Source organism: Balaenoptera borealis, assembly GCF_965194805.1.
Source record: "Balaenoptera borealis genome assembly, chromosome: 1".
NCBI lineage: Eukaryota > Metazoa > Chordata > Mammalia > Artiodactyla > Balaenopteridae > Balaenoptera > Balaenoptera borealis.
Genome location: NC_138860.1, coordinates 19,444,072 through 19,467,771, shown reverse-complemented (window position 1 = coordinate 19,467,771; position 23,700 = coordinate 19,444,072). Strand labels below are relative to the sequence as shown.

The window sequence follows — 23,700 nt, the reverse complement described above, 5'->3', positions numbered from 1 at the left end:
TTATCAGATATATGATTTGTAAATATTTCCTCCAGTTCTGTAGGTTGCCATTTCATTTTGGTGATGGTTTCCTTTGCTGTGCAGAAGCTTTTTAGTTTAATATAGTAAACCCCATTTGTTTATGTTTGCTTTTGTTGTCAAAACAAAAAAATCATTGCCAAGACAAAAGTCAAGGAGCTTACCACCTACGTCTTCTTCTAGTTTTATGGTTTCAGGTCTTAAAATTTGGGGTGCCAGATGTGAGATTCAATCTCTTTGCTACTCAGGAGTAGCTGGTAGTTGAGTTCCCTCTTGATTATGAGTCGCTGAGCCATGGTGTGGGGTTTATTGTGGGACTGTGTCTCAGCCTCTCTTACCCATTTTGATGTGGGTTTTTTCCTCATTTGCCCAATGTATATGAGCTGCTAGTTTTCAGATTTCTTTCAAAGGATACTGTTCCATATTTAGTTGTAGATTCAGTGTATCCATGGAAATAGGTGAGTTCCGGATCCTCCCACATCACCATCTTGAACAAGAACCAGCTTATCAATATTTTCTAAAAATTTTGAACATATGTCACTTTTATGAAAAGGAATAAAAGGCTTTATTATTTCTTTAAACAGGATAGAGTATAAGATTTTTTTTGCTATTATAAATTATTTTATGACTCTTTGATAGACAGGTAACATTCAAGGGACATCTCAACAGATGAAATTTCTGATTGCTATAAATGTCCGTTGCAAAACTGAGCCAAGAAAAAACTGAGGCACTAAGACACTACTCTAACAGGTAAACATTGATCTCAGGAAAAATCTTTCAGCGACTTAGTAAGTAACTACTTGGGAAGGAAAATGAAAGATAATTATTAACAATTAGCATGAGTTCACTAATGAAACATTATATCAGATAAACTTTCCCTTCTTCCTTTTGTTGTTTTGTTGTTGTTATTGCTATCATTATTAATGTGTACCATGGAAGTATATCTAGATTTAAGCTGAACATTTTGCAAAATCAAAACATGGAAGAGTGGGCTGAATAATAGATTTACTACTCATAATTGGTTAAACGAAATACATGCAGATTCATTTCTCCATGTGCTTGTGCTTCAAGCCCTTCCCAGTGCAGGGTGAAGCTGGGAGGGATAAGGAAGGGGAAGAAGAGGGGTGAGCTTTGGGATGTGGTCTTCTACTTTGTGTCTGGACCTGCAAATATTTAGGGCAGGCTAGCCTTGTCTCTGCTGAAGCAACATCAGCATGACCAGTTTTGGGGGATAGCTTAGATTCGGCATTATAAGAGCCTTTCAATCATAATATTTTGATTCTTGGACTAAGTTTATTATCAATTAATCTAGACATGGATAACAATAATCTATACAAATTTCTATGAGGGTTGAAAAATTTGTCCAAAGTGTTTATGGTGATATCAAACTTCAGAATGCCTCATGTAGAATAAATTAACTATTGATGGCATAAAGAAAAATAATCAACCCAATATAACTCAGGTTCCACCTTAATAAAATTAGCATTTTGAGAATCTATAGTAAACTTTAGTTGGCTTTATGTATAAATAGACATGACTTGGACATATGTTTAAAAAATTTTGATTTCCCACGATAAACAGGTGGGGTTTTCTATTGTTTTACTTGCTTTATTATATCCATGACATCATCTAAGTTAAAATATGACTTACCTAGAGATGATCTGAGACTAGTCTTCCTCAGCTTTTTTCAATTTCATATTTCAATTCAAAGTGAATATCACTAAAATTTCTTTTAACAGAAAGAAATTTTAGTGAGTGTACCATCAAATGTACCATTCAAACCACTGAGTGTAAGCTGAGTGAGCAGCAATTATTTAGGAAATTTTACAGAACATGTCTATTTGCAATAATAATACAGTTGAGCATTAGTTATCTAGGTAAAAGTTTTTTTTTTTTTTAAAGATGATGTCTTTTACATATGATATTCCATATCAACAAACAGTTTTTTGGGACTTATTTCCATAACATACCGTATGTGCTAAGCGTGTTGAAAAAAGTTGAAATATGTACTGGCTGTAATATTACCAATTTTCTTTTCAGATAATTCCTCCTTATCATATACCCTTCTCCTTTCCACACCTCTTGCTTTATACTCATGAAAATGTAGTGTTCTGTTACATACAGAGAAAATGCAATGATGTTACAGACCAATGAGATGAATGAAAAAAATATTTAACTTTTAACCATGCTGGCTTTTAAAAAAATTATATTAAAAATGCTATGTAGACCCGTTTCTATATATGATCTAATTTTTTTTACAATAATTCAGTTAGAATATTAATATTTGCATGCTGGAAAACTTTTGAATGGAGGCTAGATATTGTGACTATTATTACCATGTCAGGTGGTGCACACTTTGTATTCCTATTAATATTCTTGAGGTCTGTTCTGGAACATAAGTTACTTAGAAATAGCTCTCCTGAATATTGCTTGTTAAACTTTGTTAAGCAGGACCAATGCAGTATTTAATCTAGGGCTAACTGGTTCCAACTACTGAGGCAAAACTGAGTACCCACTGACCCATGAATTATGAAGTTTTTCACTGTGGCTGATTGGAGCAGGCACTACTTCTGTATGAGGTTTGATGATTGTTCCAGTTTTTCAGGTGGTTCTTTCATTGGCTTCATGTAGTTTTCTCACATGCACGCACCAATCTCTGCATATCTCTGGGGTTTTGGTACAGCTCTCTCCCCTCCAGACTTTAGCTGTCTTGGTCTCCTTGGTCTCTCAGCTCTGACTCCTTAATGAGGAGCTTCCACTGCACTTCCCCTCCATGTGCCACTTCCCAGAAATTCTCCTGAGGCAGACAGCTGGGTCAATCCCCGGGTTCATGTGTTTCCTCTTAGGGATCACCGTCCTCCATTGACTGATACACAATGTCCTGAAAACATTTCATCAAAATGAAAACATCGTATGAATCTGTTGTTTCATATATTTTTGTCTTTTTTTTTTTTCTTGTTTTAGGTGGAAGGATAACCCTAGTACTTGTTATCCATGTTAGATGAAAGTGGAAGTCTTCATATGCAAGCTGCCAACTTGAATCATATGCCAGGAAGCTCTTCGTGCCACCCACACCTCCCTTTTATAGTCCATATCCTACTCATGCTACCTTGTTGATACATCTTTTGAAAGGTCTCTCAAATATACCCTCCTTTTGATCCTGTGTTAACCACCTCTATCTAGACTATGTCATACATGCTTTATTGCTAATAGTCTCTGAAAAGATCTTCCTGGCTCTATCTAGCCTTCAATCATCCCACAAATTTCTATTACAGATTTTTTTTTTTTTACTGCTGTTTTCCCAGAACCTACAATCTGATGTATATTGGTACTTGACAAAATTACTGAATTAATGAACTGCTCTTCTTTTACAACCAATTTATTAGGTATTTCCTGGGCTTCAAAAGCCCTAATTACTCCCCTCTAACCACAAGTCAAGTCCAAGCTGAGGCTGCCAATCAATGCTTTACATAATCTTCTATCCATCAACTTAGGTGAACCCTGTCAACTCCCTAGAACAAGTGGTTCATTTCTCACATGTGTCTTACAGCCATTATTAACTTCAAGCCTTTTCTCACATGTTCCTTCCATTCTGCCCCTTGAGTTTTATCCATCCTCAAATCCCTTCCTTTCTCATGTTCATACAGCACTCGCCCCTCTCTGAATTCTTATAGCATCTATTCTTTGTGATTGAGCACTTTCACTGTCTCCTATTTCAGTGCGTGTTTTTTTGCCTTGTGCGTGTTTATATTTTGTCTTCCCAAATGGACCAAAATCTTGGAGAAGTAGGAACCCTCTTTTACAATTCCTTTATACACCTTAAGGCACAGTAGGTACCTCAATAGGTATTTAAAAAATGAAGGCAGAGATCTTGATTAACTGACACATGCTGTACATCACTTATTTATAGTAAATTGATGTCTCATTCATCACATGCCATTTTGTTGTCCATATTGTGAAATGGTACCATTGGTGAAAATCACTTCACAATAAGGTCTTTTGGGTTTTAAATCAAGGCCTATCTTATTGGGTCAAGATTCTAGAGTGTATTTCATCTTATTATTTACCAAATTTTTATTTATCAAATTAAATACTGTGCCCAAGTCTCTACAAAATAATTTAATATTAGGGATGTTATAGCAAATCATACTTAAACAGAAATGAAGGAAATCCTGATATCACATAGCCAGTGAACATAAACTGGTATTTATTTATGCAAACATACTATAAAATTCCTCTAAATCTTCAAAAAAAAAGTTATGTTGCCATATAAAATGGGAAAATCTAAAGTGAATATTAAGATTTCATTTTTAGTTCATAAAAAATATTGAAGTAAAATTCCTTGCCACAAACACAGAAAAGTTAACCAGAGTGAGAAAATGCGAAAGAACATCAGTTTTTTACCTTGGAAAAGGCATGTCTATCTTTTAAAAAGTGTTTTAATTGATAGGAACTCCAATAAAAAAGATTAAATTTTTCTTGTCATAATGACATCTTGGAAACCTACACAGCTTTCCCCCATCAACTAAATTTAGCACACACAAAATAAACTCCCCATACAGAATACTTTTGCCCTAGAAAACAGGTAATTCACATTCTGATAAAGAGCAAAAGACAAGTGCTTTATTTGAGAACTGTTCAAGTAAAATTTCAGTGTGCACCAGTGAAGGTGAATAAAGATTTGCGTCAAGTGTTTTGAATGAACACTAGGTTAAAAAGGGGCTACACAGTTGTTGTTGTTGTTGTTTTTTTCCAAACACCATCCTTTGCTAAGGCAAAAATACACTTCATTTTAGAACAGAACTTTACAGAAGAAAGCTACATCACAGTACAGTACAGATTACCCTAGTCTGGAAGCCATCATGGAATGGCACATCACCTACGCTTAGAGCTTTCTAATGTAGGCTAGAATTACAGTATTTAATCACAGCTTTATTTTCCTTTAAACTGATAAAATTGGAATACACTTTCTATTTCTCAGGAGTGTGCAGATGGGGCCCATATGCTGATATTACAGTAATTACAACATTAAATAACATTGCACAGTCAACCTCCAAGGCTAATTCAGTAGAAAATAACAAGTATTAAAATGTACCTTTACTAGTGGTTTTACATCGCATATATCACTAATTGTGAAAGAAAAGTAGGCAAATGCCAATTACAAAGCTGCACATTATAGGCACAATGATGTGGAATAAATACAAGAAATCTGGCAAAATATTAAAAACAAACAGGTCACATGGGAACCAACTGAACAACCACATAAGCGTAAATCAATAATATACTGTTATAAATAGCATGTTTTGCTCGGAAGTCTCTTAAGTGATGACAGATACTACTGTGTCGGGGGTGGGTGAAGAGGCTGGCAGGAGCACGAAGCAAACGTTCCCAATGCCAGTTAATTCCTGAGGTGGCATTATTTCTTAACTGATGCACTGATCAACACTGTAAAGATGAGTTTGTGCTATGAAACAGTCCCAATATTATTGTACTTCCGCAATTAATGTTGTGGGATTTGGAAGGCAGCAAACCTCAGTGACATTTTACATTATAATAGCCAGATGAAGTATTGATTCTTTCTAATTTTGCTCCTACAATTAGCAGTGGGCCAGAAAATACTTTAAAGTTCAAAAGAAAATTTGATGTAGGTTTAACTTCTTCCCCAGTACTTCTTAGTTAGCTCAAGGCAAAGCTATTATTATTTTCACGTACTTTATTTTAAAAACGCTAAGTGCCAACACTGTAAACATTTTGTATCTTCTCAACTAAACCTTGTCTGATAACAAGGATAAGAGCAAAGATAAGCAGGAGTAATTCTGTGTTTAATAAAGCTGATCTATTTATCAGCTTCTGGTTTAAATTTAAATATGATTTAAAAATAATTTTTAAAAGTCCATGCTATAATTGTAAAGACTACTTCTGTGCACTTTTAATTCTGGACACAATTCTCAATTTTCAAAATTGCATGATGGAGGTAAGAATTTAAAAAACCCACCAGAATGTAAATAACAGAAAGAACACTTTCAACTCAAAGCATCAAACGTACATTTACGTGCAGAAATCTAGACAACTATACAGGTTTTTAAGCAATCATCTGTTTTATTATACAACTCTATAAACAGAAAATGAACAGAAATACACAATATACTTACCTGTACATGTGAACCTACTTTTTTAGCTACAGATATTTATTATAGTTCATACTGACTTTAATTTTACAGTTCATAACTATGTATAACCTTATTGCAGTAAGGGCAAAATCTACATGGGGAGATTCACAGGCCAATCACATTAAGCATTGCCAGTACATTCAAAAACTGTACCTCATATACGGATGTATCTTCCCTGATCCTGTAAATTTGAGTTTCTTTACAGCTTAAGCTCATTTGCTATTTTAGATGCAATGTTCTTAAAGGCAATAGAAGTCCCGGATATTCGCTTGAAGCGGACCCCATTGAGGGACAGCCGTGGCAACTTGCAGACCTCCATCTCCCACTGCACGAGGCTATCCTGCCTGGCATCTCCATGGACACAGAAAAGCAAAAACCTCTCTTTTTGTTCATAATCACAGTTATTTGCATCTAACACTTTCCGGATTTCTCTCATCATGTCACTGGGGTCCATTGAACTAGTGGTCTTCATACTCCACGTGAATCGCAAAGAACGTGGCTTGGAATCTTTACCCTCTTCCTTGTCTCTTTCTTTTGGTTCCCCTGTTGTACTTCTGGAATAAGAGGACAGAGGGGAAAAAAAATGAAAACAAAAATTCCATTCAGCAAAGAAATCAAAACACACATAAAATCTAAGTGCTTAGATAATCCAGTGCTTAATAAAACTACCCAGTTTGCAGACTACCTTCAAGCAGATACAAGTATCATCTTGCTGTTACAAAAACCAGACTCCAGGACGCCATCTGTTTTGACTTTTATTAATATCTTCCATTTAAAATAGCACATTTTCTTAAATATATTTGTTTGTGGGAAATAAGTTTGCATCCAAAAGTAAAAAATTTAGTACTTTTCCTCCACATTTCTCTGTTTAAGTTGGAAAATGCAGACCCTCCATTTTCTGTACATTTATACAGAATGGATACCACTAGCATGCTGCTTATAAATACACATTTTTGAAATACAATGAAAAATTTCCTTTCTTTTTTACCTTTTTTGGGTAGGAGAAGGACTGGGGACAAGGAGAGCAGTAATGGCCACAGAGAGATTACTTGTACCTGATGATGTTGAGAAAGAACGTGGTACTGCAATGGGGTAAAGACGTCAGGCCATACCACACCCAGGAGCGTAGACATCAGTTCTAATGATTTCAACGTTTTGCTAAAGATATCCTTAAAATAGTCTACAAGGCTCCACATGACTTATACTCCAACTCCCAACCCCAACCCTTCATCTATCATTTTCCTCCTTGCTCATGCCCATCAAGACCCACTGGCCTCCATACTATTCTCCGAACATACGGGGTATGCTCTTGCCTTATGGCTCTAACACAGGCTGTTCCCTCTGCCGCGAATGCTTTTCCCTCACATAGCTGCATGACTAACTCCCTTACTTCTTTCAAGTTTCTGCTCACTTTCTCCGTGTGGTCTACCCTAACTACCCTATTGCACCCCCAGCTCCTACACTGGCATGGCCAACCTCCTCACCCTGCTCTATTTTTTCCTCTGTAGTACTTATCATATTCTTACATAGTATTTAATTCATTTATTTATTATGTTTATTATTTATTGTCTGTCTCCACTGCTAGATTGCAAAGGCCAGGAGGGTAAGGAGTTTTGTCTGCTTTGTTCACTGATACATCTCAGACATTTAGAACTGTGCTAGGCAAACAGTAGATGATTAACACGTATTTGTTAAATGAATGAACCTTATTGGATTTTCCTTATTGTAGGTCTCCCATAGATAATATAGTAACAGAAAACCTACTTCAAATAATCAAAGAAAGGTAAAATTCATAGATGACTTATGATTCAGAAGATGCTGTAATTAAATTTGTGAAGCAATTATCCAAGCACAGATGTTACAATTTTAACTTGTTAATCTATCTCACTTACATGTGATTTAAAGAAAAAAATGATGTACTTTGAAAGTTTATATTCTACTATATAAATATTTTGTATCTGTTTATAGATTTTATATCACTATTATCATATGAAGTATATTCACGTATACATTTATATGTATCAATTTTTATGTATACATTTACGTATGCTTTCCTCCTCATTCCTAGATATCTGGGCTGACAAAGCTCTGCCAACTATGCAAGCTTGAGAAAAGCAGGAAAGGAGTAAGTACAGAAGATAAATTTCCCAAGTATGGAGAGTATTTATCTCAGTGGCTTCTCTATCAGTCTCTTTTTTGCTCACTGAATCTAAGCCATGGCATCACAGGCCTCTGGGTGTGCAGATCCGACCAGTATCATTCACTGGGACCACATGTACAATGCGGGCCATGGAATCAGCCTGCTAGGGTGGGGACGCACCCACGACATCACTTGATTGAACACTCATCTTAAAAACAGAACTGATGACTAGGAAATGTAAATTACTTTCCTGAGGTCATAGAGCTAATGAGTTGGAAAGCGAAGACTAGAAATCAGATGTTTTATTCCAAGTATAGGTTTCCCTCCATTCCATCAAGGAAACCTGGTGACCTTAAGACAACAGGCACATACAAGATATTTTTCTACCTGTATCTCAAAGGCATCGCCACTGGTAATGTTAACTGTAGAAAGTGCCTGGAAATACTGACACCAATAGTAACAACTAACATTCACTGAGTACTTACTAGGTACCAGGAACTGTTCTAAGTGCCTAACATGTATTATTTACTCATTTACCCCTCACAACAACCCTAGGAGGCAGTCAGAATGAGGACGCATGGGCACAAAGAGTTAAAGCAACTTTCTTAAAGGTATACAGCGAGGTAAGTGGTACAACACAGCCAACGCCCACGCCGTCTGCTATTCACCATCGTGCCCAACCATCCCTCTGAAAGCACAGAACCTCACTGTAACTGGTTTGGTCCCACCGATGCTCCTTACTGCTTCTTCATCTGTAAAATGGATACTTTTCACTTGGTTGTTATGAGGATTAAATGACCAGCCAGTACCTTATAGATAGTAGGTATTAAATAAGTTTGCTCAAAAGCAAAACAGACGAACAGACAAAAAACCAAAGAGCAAAATTCAACAATGACCAAACAAAAGAGACATGTAGTCACATTAAAAAGATAAATGCATGCAGATTAACTGCAACATCAGCAGCGACTTGTGACCCTACACACGATTAAATGTCTCAGAGGACAATCAAGTGGAAAGACAGGATGAGATGCAAGAAAGGGGCTCAAGACTAAGTGACTAAGTGAGGGAGGAGCTGAAAACAAGAGTCCTGCATGTTTATTCAACAGGCAGAAGGAAATTAAAATTATCTGTCCTGCCTCTCTTTGGCTCCCTGCTACGGTGATTCAGGTATCTAACTCAAAAAAGAAATATTTCAACTACTATGACTAAACATATATACAGCACAGTTTGTAAAATAAAAAGACTACATAGGAATGCTCGTTAAAGTCTTTCCACACCTCATTGTGTTTTATGTTTCACATAATTTTAAAAAGGAGAAAGTAAACTAAGGCTTGTGTTTAGCTGGTCAAATATAATTCCTGAATGAAGCTGGGCCTCTGTCCTACTGAGGAACCGCTTGTTAAGGTTCTGAGATTTATACTGGACCCCTTAATGCTGGTGTACACTCGAAATAATTGAATGCCTTCGTTTCTTAAATTTCCCATTTATAAATATGAACACAAGTACTAACATGTCACTAATGTGGTCCCCAGACCAGCGGCATCAGTGTTCCTCCCTGACAATCACAAACCCTGGGGCTGACGCTCAGTCACCTGCTTCCTCAAGCCCTCTGCCTGATTCTGAATGTGCTCAAGTTTGAGACCCACTGCCAGAACGAATACACAGCCAGTATTAAATGTCAAGTAACCCATAAAGTACGGCAGGGTGAGAGTTTTGAAATGTGGTCCACCAATGAAGAGTCCCCTAAGATATATTACGGATATCACATCTTCCTATGTATTTGGTAACCTCCATGTTCTGCGTTATTTGACTGAGACTAATTTTTTTTTTTGCTGCGCCGTGAGGCATGCGGGGTTTTAGCTCCCCGACCAGGGATTGAACCCGTGTCTCCTGCAGTGGAAGTGCAGAGTCTTAACCACTGGACTGCCAGGGAAGTCCCAAGACTGATTTTATTTACATCATTTTAGTGAGAAAAGGATCAGTACATTTTAGTCTATTAATTCTTCTGCTAAGACATGTTTTTTAAAGGACAGAAAGGCTATAAAGCATACAATTCAAAATAATGTTTAGAAAACACAAACTTAAAGTTAATAAACTTAATAAATGCCAGGCAACATTAGGAAAACCCATACCAATATAAAATTTTAAATACACATACTATCTAGTTATTAGTTCTATTCATGTTTATTAAGTGCTGTAAGTATTTCAAAAGTACGTCTTCACACACAGGGACCTAGCAGCGAAGTATTAATAGTGGCTCCTCACCTTGAAGTGTCGGCTCTGCCACTGGCTTCGCCTTCACTTGGATCCCTCAAAACAAAGTGAAGGTTGAGATTTAATGATAAAAGTGAAAAAAATACCAAGAAAACCTACATCTAAAATGATTTTAAAATAAACTTGTTGAGCAAACTTCTAGCATGACAGATTTCTATGACCAGTCAGTCTAATACCATTTCTTATGTTTTTCATCATAACCACACTTGACTACCATTTATTGAGCGTCTACTGGGTATTGCCATAGAGGAGATGCTAGGTGATGGTTTAGGATTTTTACGTGATCTTCCAATTCCCAGCCACGATTTTAAAGTCATAATTTACCTTTTGGTTTAGCTTAGTTCAATCTAAAGTCAAAACTATTTAATAATTATCGACAGCAAGATTTAACTTCATAATGGTTATTAAACATAATTTGAGTAGTCGCTCAATTTAGAAAAATATAAATTAATCTTGTAGTTAGAAATAAAGCTCAACACATAAGTATTTCTAAAAATAAATACTAGGTTTTAAATATGCAAGTAACTTATTTCAGAAGTTATGCTAATAATTCATGCACATGATAAAATGTTATAGCAAACCAAACAGCCTATCCAAGCAGGTGAGTCTAAAGACATGAATTCAAACTTAAACAGAAACATTGATCTTACCTGGACATCCACCTGTGAAGTAAAACCAGGAAGACTCCACTAATTGTTCTTTTGTTGAATGTAATTAGTATTTTTTAAGTCTGCCAAAATTTTAACTATTTGTCATTTTCAAAGGTAATTAAGTATCTAACATAGGAGTATCAAGTTATAAACCAGTTTAAATATATTAAGAGAAGGCTGGTGATAGCAAAATACTATTAAATAGCTGGAAAAATCACCAACTTAAACCCTCAAGTCCATATTTTCTTAACGTTTTAACCATTCCAGAAACATTTATATTATTTACGTAAAATAAATGCAACAGGAATAAAATCAGTGCCACCTTCCTCATTCCCCAAATTAAGAAAATCCAGCAGTACAATAAGCTCTAAAACTTCAACTCATGGTTAAAAATATGAATGCCTTATATGCTTCTCAGGGTCTTTAACTACAGGGCTTTCTTGACAAACATATTATGTAAAAACCATCTTCCTATCTGAATTAAAAAGGATAATAAGATGTATTCTCACATTCAAATGGGGTTTCTTAAATTTCTATTTTTAATAACTAGCATTTTCATTGGGAAGTGTAATAAAAGTTCAAAGCCATCTACACAAACCTATTTTTATTGTAGCACACTGAAATAAACGAAACATTTTTTGAGCAGGCTCAAAGTGAAATGTATATTTCGAGTTACATGTAGATGTACTCATATATACTGAAGGGCAGCTCACCAGCTGGGCAAGAAAGATAATAATGCTGTTGATTCCTGCTGCTAAGATAAAATTCCTTTAGCAGGAAGGGACATACGTCTCACTGGACTTTTCTGTCCTATTTATACTTTGCCTTATGAATCACTGCTAGCAGACTGCTGCCCAAGTGTTAAGCATCAGGAATGAAACACCCCTTAGACCCTACTTCCCTTGCTGTAATTGTGGAAAAAGCAACTGACTCGTCACATCGTTTCCCATACCCTGTTCCTGCCTTCCTGGATGTCACTAGGAACACTGACTGGAAGAATTTCTGCTATTTGGCAATGGTTTCAAATAGTCCAGTTAAGTCAGCTCCAAGCAGCCACGGTGGGAGGCAGCTAGGGATACAGAACGTGCCGCTGGCTGTAACAGCATATGCGATGCAGCATGGTTCTCCAGTGTTTACAACTTAAAGGAAAGCCAAATATCTTATATATAATCAGTTCAACGAATCAGGTTACTCCCTATGTAAGAACTATGGTTAAAAAATCATAAGGTTTGATCCAATCTCCTGTTTGTACAGTAGGTATATAGCACTGATCCAAAGCAGATCATTCTAAATGCTCTCTAAAAGACTTTGGAAATAGTACGTCTATATCCTCCCTTGACAGATTAGTCTAGTGTAAATCACTTTCTTAATTAGAAAGTTCTTTCTTAAAACCAGAAAACAACTCTCTCATGTGGCCATTCTGGTGTCCAGCTTCTTACTGGCCAAGGCGAACTACTAGCTGGTTTCTTCTTTGTGATAATGGCTTTCAAATACATGAACGATTAACTCTGAACTACTCTTTATCCTTCTTTTCTTAAAGCTTAATAACCCAAATTCCTTTACTTTTTTTTCCCTATAAAATCCTATTTTCTTCATCTTTTAAAGCCTTCAGGGGCACGTTGGGGACTTAGCTGGTCCCTGAGTCTGGAGGCGTTTTGGCCTCCACATTGTGCTCAGAGCCAGCCCTGCCCCCCAGCACCCCGGGTGCCGGTGCGGGTCCCACGGGGGCGACAGCGTGCGGCCCCATTTCTTCAGGCTTTAGGCAGGGTGAAGTGAGGAAGGCAAAGGGAACAGAGAGAAAGGCCGGGCTTGAACCCAGGATGGAATTAAGAAGACGAGACCAGTGGGAAGGACGATAACCTGACAGCTGAGTTGAGAATGATAAATAAATAAGGCACTGAGAGGTTCTCTAGCTTATCTCCAAGCCTCCAACCCCCGAAAGCTCAACACGCCGCAAATGCAGAAAGATCAGCTGCCCGTCCCGTCTGCCAGCTGCTAAAGAGCTCAGCAGGTTCAGCCCCGGGATGGAAACCCACGCTTGCTTGTCCTCCTGCGTTAAGTCGTCAGGGGGGTATTAGATGGCGTCATCTTGAGCCACAAAATGCTACCCTTATGCACTGCTGAGAACGCAAACATACTTGTAAAGCCAAAGCTGTTCACAGGGTGACAAGTGGCCTGGGAGAAGAATTGAGCATTTTTTCTCTTCTCTCACCAAATCCAGAATTAATTAAACTATGTTAAAAATCAAGACATTAAAAAATCCTATCTGATTTCTGACAAAGAACGGCAAACAACCTCCTTCCTCCCTTCTTTCCCTACCACGCCCCCCCCCCCCACCCCCCGCCAAAACCCTCTACTAGGTGACACTGTTCAAAGTGTAATAAGGGCACGGTGGAACCTTAGAAACTTCCACGCTAGCTCCCCTCACAGGCTGGCTCTGAACACTCCTATTCCCTCAGCCTTCTTCTCTCTTTCAGGACCTGCCCCCTTCAGAGCACTTATCAGAATGTATTACAGGCTTATTTGTTTACTTTTTAAACTGTCTCCCATACTATTGGTCCGCCCATTAGATGTATGTTTACCGAGTGCCAGAGTACGTGCCAGAGGAAGCACCCAGCTCAGCAGGAGATTCAGCACAAAATAGAGCAAGCCAACAAGCCAACCGCAAACCCCTGTTCTCACGGAGCACATCTCCTCGCCAGAGATGGACGATGAACAACTACGTAAGGCAAGCATACTACCTCAGGTCGTATGAAGTGCTATAGAGAAAAATAAAGCCAGAAAAGGGAGTGTTGGGAGGGAGAGGGGATGATTTTCAACATGGGGTTGAGGAAGGCCTCGCCGAGGAAGTGACAGTCCCGCAAAGACCTGAAGGAGGTGTAGAAGCCAACCCCACAGGTTATCAGCGGAGTATGAAATCCTGAACAAGTGTGCCTGGTGTGCCCAAGGACAGACAGGTGCCCTCTGGGGCTGGTGGGGAACCAGCAAGGGAAAGAGTGGGAGAAGATGATGTCAGAGCAGGAACGGGTGGCCAGACTATGGAGACCACTGGGAGGCTCTGAACTGTATTCTCAGCGAGATAAAAAGCAAGCTGAGGATTTTAAATCGAGGACTTACATTGTTGTGAACAGAACAGGAGGACAAGGGCAGAAGCTAGGGGACCTGCGAGGAGGTGGAAGATCAACAGTGGTTTAGACTGTGAAGGCAGTGGAAGGAGTGCTGGAAGCAGCTAAATCCTGGAACTGCTGTGAAGGCAGAGCCAACACAACCGCTCGTGGAACTGACGTGTGGTACGAAGAAAGGAGGAGTGAAGGGTACTCCAGGCTCAGGGTCTGCGCACCCAGAAGGACGGTGTCGCCATTACCTAAAATGATGAAGCGGGAGGGAGGGGACAGTGTGAGGAGGAGAAGCGGGAGCTGAATTGTGGACAGGTTCTGTTTGCGAGTCTATTACACAGCCAGGTGGAGAGGCAGAGTGGAGTGCTGGATACGGGAGTCTGTCCTTCAGAGGAGCGGCCTGGGCTAAGCATCTAAGTTGGGATGGTTAACACAGGATGGAGTTTCATGTCATGGGCCTGAATGAGATCACCAAGAGAGTGAGGATAACCAGAGAAGAGAATGTGTCCAAAGACCATGCCCTGGGGTAGGCTGGCATTTAGAGGTCAGGGGGAAGGGCAAAGAGACCTGAAATAACCCGCAAAGGAGCCTGAGAAGGGACAGGGAGCCCGAGAGGGCGGAAGCCGAGTAAGGAAAAGGTTTCAGCTTTGTGGAGTGTCGTGAGACCATCAGCGACGTGCAGGAATGGAGGGGCTGTATCAAGAGCAGCCGGTAGAGGGCCCGGCACGTAGTAGGTCTCCACGTTTGTTGAATGCCTACATGGCAATCTTCTTGTCTGGTGTTCCTTACTACATTCCCTCTAGAATCTAAATTTTTATTGCAAAGAGGAATATTTTGCACAATGCTTAATGTACAGTTAGTAATCAAGCATTAAACTCAAAACCTGTTTTTCTTCACCTTAAAATTAATCGTGGCTTAACCAGGAGAAAGTACCGGGTTTTAAAAACTGATTTAAATTGTCAGCCAAATTCCAACTACTGATAACCTAACTACTACCCTGCCGACGGCCAGCCAGCACTCCTGTCCCACTGCCACGCTGACTCTGTGGGGGAGCTTTCAGGTCTTTCTCTGTCGATGTGTCACGGTAACTGCCCAAGCGGTATAAAATCTCAGACTGATACGGTTAGAAACCAACGTTGCATGGGGGGTATATTTAAAGTAGTAAATTCAGCTGTGTGATCTTGGGCAAACTGATCCATGAACAGAGTCTATGAACAGCTCCCAGAAAAGGTGAGAGGCTAAGGACACTGCTTCTCTTTTCCACACCCACTCTCTGAAATCCTAGGAACACTAAAAACATTGAAAATTAAGTACTGAAGTACTATTTTTTCCGCAAGTATAAAACTTTCTTACCCATAACTTCTTATTTCCTCAAACAACTGCCTGGCATGGAGCCTGAGTTTCCCTCCCGAGTCAGGACCCACACAGTGCCCTGCCTGCACTTTCCTTTCTGCTCACGTTCATTGCATATCGTGGCTGGTGGTGTCCAGTCTGATCCTTTGGGGGCTATCCGAATCTTGAGGGCACAGATGCTGTCTCTTTATGTTTGAATCCTGCTCAGCACCTGGCACAGGGCTTGGTACATACGGGACTTTCATGGGCTTTTAGTAGGACCTGATAGCACACCAAACTTACGTCAACCTGAGCTGTGTTCAGCAACTTGTATATCAATGTGTGTTGCCACTTATGCTTGATTTTCAGAAAAGGGTACAATTTCATTATTCTACTGGATTAGGTTACTACACTTGCATTCATTTTGTGTTTACTGTGTTCTGATGTTAGGATTTTATGATGTTAAATTACATAAGTAATCTCTGTGATTCCAATACGTAGGCTTTTTATAAGGAAGAATAAAAGGTAAACGATATATATATATTATGTATATATATTATTAGTGAGCAATTGAAGAGTATTCTTAAGAAATACTATTTGAAGGATAAAGGTAAAGTCATATTTGATTCCTTTTTCTAAATCAAGGTTTTTAAGTAGGGGATACTCTTTGTTCGAACACACATTTTCAATGTCAAGTTTTGCTCTTTCCGCTCTATTCTATAGTATTCTTAAATTCTCATTTTGTTCTCTTGTTTTTCTTTCTTTTCCTTAAGGGAACAGACTTTATGTCTTCCTTGATCTTTTTCTTCCAACTTCTGTAAAAGAGCACGTCTAATGAAATGTCATAAAACCATTTTGGAAAATCACTGTAGAGACTAAAGAAAACAACGAATCTTCTTTGTTAATTCCTAGAGGACAGAAAACACCACAAGATGTTGGTACTGACCTGCGGACGAATTTGGACGTTATTTTGCTTATTATACCAGTTGACGTGCCCCTCCTGGCGTGTGCAAATGCCCCCGTTTCATGCGAGGGGGAAGCGGGCGGCCCGTTGTAGGCAGCGCCGCGGCGCTCGCGGAGCTGCTCCCCATGGAAGGTGCTGCGGCTGGAGCTGCCCCGGGGGAAGCGGGTTCGGTCAGGGGTGGTGGTGCTGATACTGTGAGCAGATGGGGAAGCAGCAGGCACCCGCTGGGTCGTACTGCTGGGACACATTAAGACGTATCTCTCAGAATGATGACAGAGAAAGGTTTCACTCATGCTAAAAACCAGAAGAAAATTGCCATGGCCACTTTTATTCGGCCCTATTCTATCCTTTCCCGTTACAGATGTGATGCATGGGTTGACTGTAATTACTGTTCTCACCGGAGATGGATGACATTTCAGATGCAAACTAAATGCCTTTTATAAAAATTTAGTTACTAATGATTAAGAAATTACTGAAACGGGGATACAAAGATAAACACTCTTCGGTATCAGGAATGCCAAACAAGGGGCACTGCATGCAATTTTTTTTTTTTTAACTATTCTCTTAAACCATTCAGCAATGTAGAACACAGATTTTACTGTTTATCAAAAAGCCTTTGAATTGAAGGCTCATTTCCTATTTATAATTTCGGCCTCAGTGATAGCAAATGCTACAGGACACCACCAATGTGATTAACAAATCTAACTATCAAACATTTTCCTGAATTTGAGAAATCTCAACATACAGAAATATCAGAAAAATAGTCATTGAACTTTATAACTGAAAGGGCTCTTCATGATCATCTGTTTCATCACTGACAGGAAAACTAAAAGTTCTTCTTAAGAACAAGTGACTGGCCAGAGCCGAGAAGATTAACCAGGTCTCAACCCCCAGTCTCGTGGGGTTTTGTTTGTTTGTTTTTAAACCATAAAAACTCAATTTAACTGAATGATAAATTTGGCAACAACCCTCTACTTGATGGAGGGATTTAAAACAAAATCCTTGAAGAAAATTCCTCCAGTAAGTGATATAAATTGTAAGCAACATTTCTGATAACTGCTAGGGGATGTAGTAAGTTTATGTTACAGTTCAACTTCACCTCTGCCACAAACACTGAATCTTCAAAAAGCTCATAATGTGATGGCTATCTTGTATTTTTGTATGGTGCGACATTTTTTAAAACTCTTAACGACAAACAAAATGAGATGCAACCAGCATGTTACCCGGGTCTGTAAGCTTCAGAGCTGTCTTTAATGGTCGGCAGTGTAACTTTAATAGGATGACCAGAAGCGGACATGGACTTCTGGTGGCGGGGTCGTGCTGAGGGGACAGCGGAAGCCACGGCAGAGCCTGCAGAAGATATGCTGCTCGCGGACATCTCCGTGAGGCTTTCAACATAAGACAGTTGAGAAGACCGTGGAATGTAAAAAAGAAGAAAAACTGCAGTTTACTAAAATTTAAGAACTAGATTTTTAAAAGTCTAAATTGACTAATATCTTTCATGACTGAAACACTTAGAAATCAACATTAGTGTTATTACTACTGACTAACAACAATATTCTTGTCAAAAGTGTACAGGGTGAATTTACCACCACCTTCCATGGAAAAGAACTCACACACTCTTGTTCTATATATGTGAATCTGAAAAGTATGACATTATTTTTATGGATAAAATGATTATGATTAGAGACAGTTTTCACTTTCCAGCAATCACAGTTGGGTGTGATGTGTTGCTGTGGTCCATTGTCCGCTATTCAATAAGAATTCATAATTGTAGCGAAAATCCTGTCTCTGGAAACATCATCAAAACACTTTTAGTTCATATCTTTAATCAACAGGCTAAACTGTTATAGACTAAAGGAGCTGCAGATTAGGATTTAGTACAGGAAAAAGAGTAAGTTAGAAATCAATTCCCAACAACCTTTCTAGCCTAAAGGATCTTAGGTCCAAGGAAGATTCATTTACCTTTCTATGCCTTATAATAACATGTACTTTACATGCCTATTAACTGAGAGGAAACAAGTGTAAGAATGGTCTGTCAAGTCTGCTGAAATGACGAGGGATGGAGCTAAATGGAATTTTATTAGAATAGACTCCCCCTGTCCTTTTGTAATATACGGATGAGCAGTCCTTAACTCACGATGAAAAGAACTGAGATTTTTTAAATAATAAAATATGATTTATCATTATTTAAAATAAAACACTTTGAGAAGTGTATGGTTCTCAATGATCAGTTGAGATGGCCACATCTCTTTAGAGGAAGGCAAACAAAGCCTTCACTATTTGTATATAATGATGACTTGATGGGGGGTGGGTGGGAAGGAAGAAGGTAAGAAGGAAGCAGCAAGGGTAGAAAAGAGTAAGATTCAAATAATGAAGATCAGATTAGGACGCTATGATAGGTTTTGCTATAGGGAATTATTTACTATCATATTTTATTCAGAAAAATCACAGGTTAAGACATTTATCTCCCGTTTTCCCTAAATATTTTTCCATTGCTCCATTCTGGTACAGATGAGGAGGTGCCTTAGTAAGAATGGTTGGTTGCAATCTAACTAGCTGTTTTGTGTTTCCTTTCCTCTTGACCCATTCAGCTACAGGAGTTTTACCCAGAGCACTAATGCAAAGCAATGACAAAGGTAGCCCTGCCTGTCACTGTGACAGTTACCTGCTGTCTTTTCCATTCTGCAGTGCTGCGTATCGATCTGTGGTTCTTTCACAGACGTATGTATTCCTTCTTGCCATGCTGCCTCCAGGATACACATTGTTCTTTAAGAAGGAAAAAAAACACATTAAAATATTCTAACTGTATTTGTGGAAAATCAGAGAAGTGAATTTAAGCTGCAAATAACTGAAAAAAGTCTGTGGTAGAATTTTAATTTATCAGAATCTTATATTAACAAGTTCTATCTCCCACCCCTCTCCCTTGTAGGAACAAAAGGCAAAGCACAGCAAGCATCACACAGTTTTCTTAGCTTACTGTCCTACAGCAGTGGTGAACAGTTGCTTGGAAAAAGCTGGGTTTTATTCATGCCTTTGTAAGCTGGTGATAGGGAGAAGGCCAGGGGAGTGGCACAGGCAGCTTGAGGGGACTATGCACGAGAGACACCCCACACTACCATCACAAACAGGAAACCTGGGGCCCTGAAGACGGAAGGCCACCTGGAAGCCTGTGGGTGAACCTTCTGCACCTGCTTGGGAAAACCCCACAGCCACTGGTGATGTTAAGAGACCAAAGCTCCAGGGTCACAGGCAGGCCCGGCTGAGGACACCAACACTGTGCAGTGCCACCCTGGGAATACTTCCTCTTTTCAGCTACACAGATATACAGTGTTTTTTTTAAACTAATAAATCCCTAATATTTGAACATTTAATTATTTCCTACTTTGCTCTTATAGACTACTGAGGAGCTTTAACTGGAAATTAAAAATTTAGAGGAAATTATTGATAACTGGAGATTAAAAATTTAGAGGAGAGGACTTCCCTGGTGGTGCACTGGTTAAGAATCCACCTGCCAGTGCAGGGGACACAGGTTCGAGCCCTGGTCTGGGAAGATTCCACATGCCGTGGAGCAACTAAGCCCGTGCGCCACAACTACTGAGCCTGCACTCTAGAGCCCGTGAGCCACAACTACTGAGCCTGTGTGCCACAACTACTGAAGCCCACGCGCCTATAGCCTGTGCTCCACAACTAGAGAAGCCACCGCAATGAGAAGCCCGCACACCACAACGAAGAGTAGCCCTCGCTCGCCGCAACTGGAGAAAGCCCACGTGTAGCAACGAAGACCCAACACAGCCAAAAATGAATGAATGAATGAATAAATTTATTAAAAAAAAAATTTAGAGGAAAAATCCTAGAAATAAATAACAGAAAATAGGGAAAAATCCTGGAAAAGTGTAAAACCGCCAAGAGATTACTAGAAGTCTGTAAAATTATCCCATGGGCACCAAATGTAGCAATATAAGAATATTCACTTTTGATAATTTCACTGTTTTGGCTGAACTGTCACATGAGTAACCTAATTTTGAACAAATTCCTTGTCAGATCATGCTACCATACATCCTTTAGAGACCTCTAAAACGTTTCTGGCTGTCTTCAGTAACACTACTTTCCTTCTCAAAGTGTGATGGGTGAACCGTTTCTCCTTCAAAACTGTGCCTTCCAGGTTTGTGATCCTCACACGCTGCCTCCCTGGCCTTGTCCCTTTGATGGCAGTGACACTAATACTAAGTGGCTAAGAGAAGAATTTCTCTACCAGAATCTTTTGGCTTATGTTTTTTAAAAAGAAAGATAAGTGTGGCATAGTTAGTTTAAATTTAAACCAATGCCTTAGTTTTTATGCCTTTTTAAAATTAATAAATATGCTTTGAATACCCACTATGTGCATGATCACTAATGATTCTGAGGAAGCTAGTGTGTCAGTATGTGACAGGAGAACATAAATATGGGGAAACAACAGTGAACAATGCAAGGCAGCACACAGCTACGAGGTAAACAACGTGGTCCAGCAATCGGAAAGGCCAACAAGATCACGAGGTAAATAATGTGGTCCAGCAATCGGAAAGGCCAACAAGATCACTTTGCAGTGTTCAGTCCTAGGAGGCTCCATCCAGGAGGCAGGACTTGATCTATAGAAATGGGATTTTCATAATGTGAAGGGGGAACTTTAAGCAAGAGCACTGCATAAAGACAGGGGTGGAAACAGCTGAGAATATTCATGGGAAAATAAGACCAAGTTGAGTTGAATGACAGGTAATCTAGCAGAGTAGCAGGAAATAGGGGATGGAATTCTTTCTTTCTGTTATATGGGGTGATGACACTCTGGACACTGTCCTCTAGTTGATGTTTAGATAAGAGGAAATGATGACTTGTCTAAAAAACTACTTATAAAAAATGTACTAAATCTATTATAGTTAAATCATTTCCAAACAGACCAGCTGGAATGTAAGTGGCTATATCCATTCATCCTTAAAGTGGTTATATACATCTATTTCATAGACCAGAAGGTGATGATCAAATCACATAATTTTTTAAAAGTATGGTTTCCGTTAACTGTGTAAGACAATGTGGGTATTGGGGAGTTTAACCCATTTACAATTAAGGTTATGCTGGGTTTTCTGGTACCTTATTTCATGTTTCTATTTAAAGTGTTTTTATGTTTTCTCTCTCCTTTCCTACTTTCCATAAGCTAATTCAATTCCTTTTCTTCTGTTGGTTTAAAAGTTATACATTTTATTTTTGTCCTTATATTTCTTGCCCTTAAGTTCCTGAATTTATTTTTGCTTATCACTACAGTCGTCCCTCAGTATCCGCTGGGGATTGGCTCCAGGACCCCCTGCGGATTCCAAGATCTATGGAGGCTCAAGTCCCTTATATAAAGTGGCTGAGTATAGTCGGCCCTCTGTATCCACAGGTCCCGTGTCTTCAGGTTCAACCAAACACAGATGGACAGTGAGGGCCAACTGTACTGATTTCTTACACTTACCCCTATCTTTCCTTCCAAGGAATATGCTTTTTCCTTTAATTTCTATCCCTATCCTCACTTCCTGGATATTATCCAGAATTTTGGTTCTGAATTTTCATTATTTTTTTTCTTTTTTGTGTATGTTACCACATACATACTTTAATAAGTTAGTTGATTGCTTTCAATTCCCATGTATTTTACAGCAAAACTCTAGATACCTTTCTCTTATTATAAGAGTACTTCCTCAAACAGTACAGTGTTTTCAAATGGGTCACTGTATCACAAGAGTTGAGGTACTTTATTCATAAGAATATGCTTATTGTACCTTTATGTTTAAATGACAGTTTGGTTGGGTATAAAATTCTGTGTTCAATGTGCTTTTCTTTTGATATTTTAAAAATATATCTATTTTTTATCCATTTATCTTCCTGCATCCATCTTACTGTTGAGAAATCAGGTGTCAGTCTGCATCTTGTTCCTTTTAAGGTCACCTGCTGTCTCATTCTGGGACCTTTGAAGTTTCTCCTCTTTGCTTTTGGTATCCATATATCCCACTTTAATGAGCCCAGGAGTAGGTTTTCCTCCTTGCTTCTGTTTGCCTTTTTGAGACCTTTGAGTATGAAGTTTTCCATCTTTTTAAATTATTATTTCATCTTCAAATATTTCCTCCCTTTCATTTTGCCCCTTTTCCTTTCTATACTCCTATTTCCTAAATGCCACTAATTCTACTTCTATCCTTTGTATATCTTAGTTTTCTTTTATATTTTCTCTTTATTCTTTGCTGCTGTCTTACAGGGGGACGTCTCAATCTATCTTCCAGCTCCCATTATATAATTTCTATAGTTTGCTGTTTTAAGTGGATAATGGGAGCTAACTCTATAAAGTAATTATTATTGTAGTCTGCCTTCATTGAACAGTTTATTTGTAAACATAAAATTAAATGCACCAATATAATATACTATCAAGTAAATATTACAAACATGAAAACTGAGGCAGGAAAGTTTAATGTACTATTTTGTGGTAAGGTTAAATGTTATTTTAAGAAATCACACTTTTTGTTCTTAAACTGCATTTATTAGAAGCTTGGCCCCCTTTGCACGTTCTTTAAATGTATGATTCACTTCAGTATTTTTAAACTTGAAAAGAAAAGATAAAATTTTAAAAAATCTTTAAACAAAAAAATTCTGACAACAAATAACTACAGCATATTGCAATATGCCAGAATATGTACTCACACTTGGAATAGTTGAAGACTTTTTCCTTTCTGGCCCTACAAGAGGGCTTGTAGTCATCTCACTTTTTGAACCAACTGTTGTGCTGCCAAGTTTACGAGCCACATCTTTGTCCCACTCCTCTTTCTGTTCACTTTCCACGCTGTTAGCCTGAGGCCTTTTGGTATATGATACGGCAGGGGGAATGGACGGACCAGCTGTAATTTTTTAAAAAGCATAATTAGCTGAAAAGCAACTGACATATTTTCTTCTAACGAACAAAAACTCTGTATTAAAAATATCTTTATTTGAATACTTTACACTCTGAACGAAGATTAAACTGTTTGATTACAAAAATTAG

The 23,700-nt window shown here is 38.6% G+C and overlaps 1 protein-coding gene across 10 annotated transcripts in view; it reads right to left on the bottom strand.

Annotated features, from left to right (window-relative positions):
* Positions 1–4,619: 4,619 nt before the first annotated feature.
* MARK1 (microtubule affinity regulating kinase 1) overlaps positions 4,620–23,700 on the bottom strand; it is a 149,778-nt gene continuing 130,697 nt past the window's right edge. For 5 of the 10 annotated variants that reach the window (XM_082394341.1, XM_082394337.1, XM_082394343.1 and 2 more), the window contains 6 exons: positions 23,364–23,557; positions 19,333–19,433; positions 17,888–18,052; positions 16,647–16,901; positions 10,594–10,638; positions 4,620–6,742 (listed from right to left, as the gene is read on the bottom strand). In XM_082394341.1, the coding sequence (XP_082250467.1) occupies positions 6,388–6,742; positions 10,594–10,638; positions 16,647–16,901; positions 17,888–18,052; positions 19,333–19,433; positions 23,364–23,557 (1,115 nt within the window). In that variant the 3' untranslated portion in view covers positions 4,620–6,387. The remainder of the gene's footprint in view (positions 6,743–10,593; positions 10,639–16,646; positions 16,902–17,887; positions 18,053–19,332; positions 19,434–23,363; positions 23,558–23,700) is intronic. The other 5 variants (XM_082394342.1, XM_082394339.1, XM_082394345.1 and 2 more) reach the window with 3 other exon arrangements.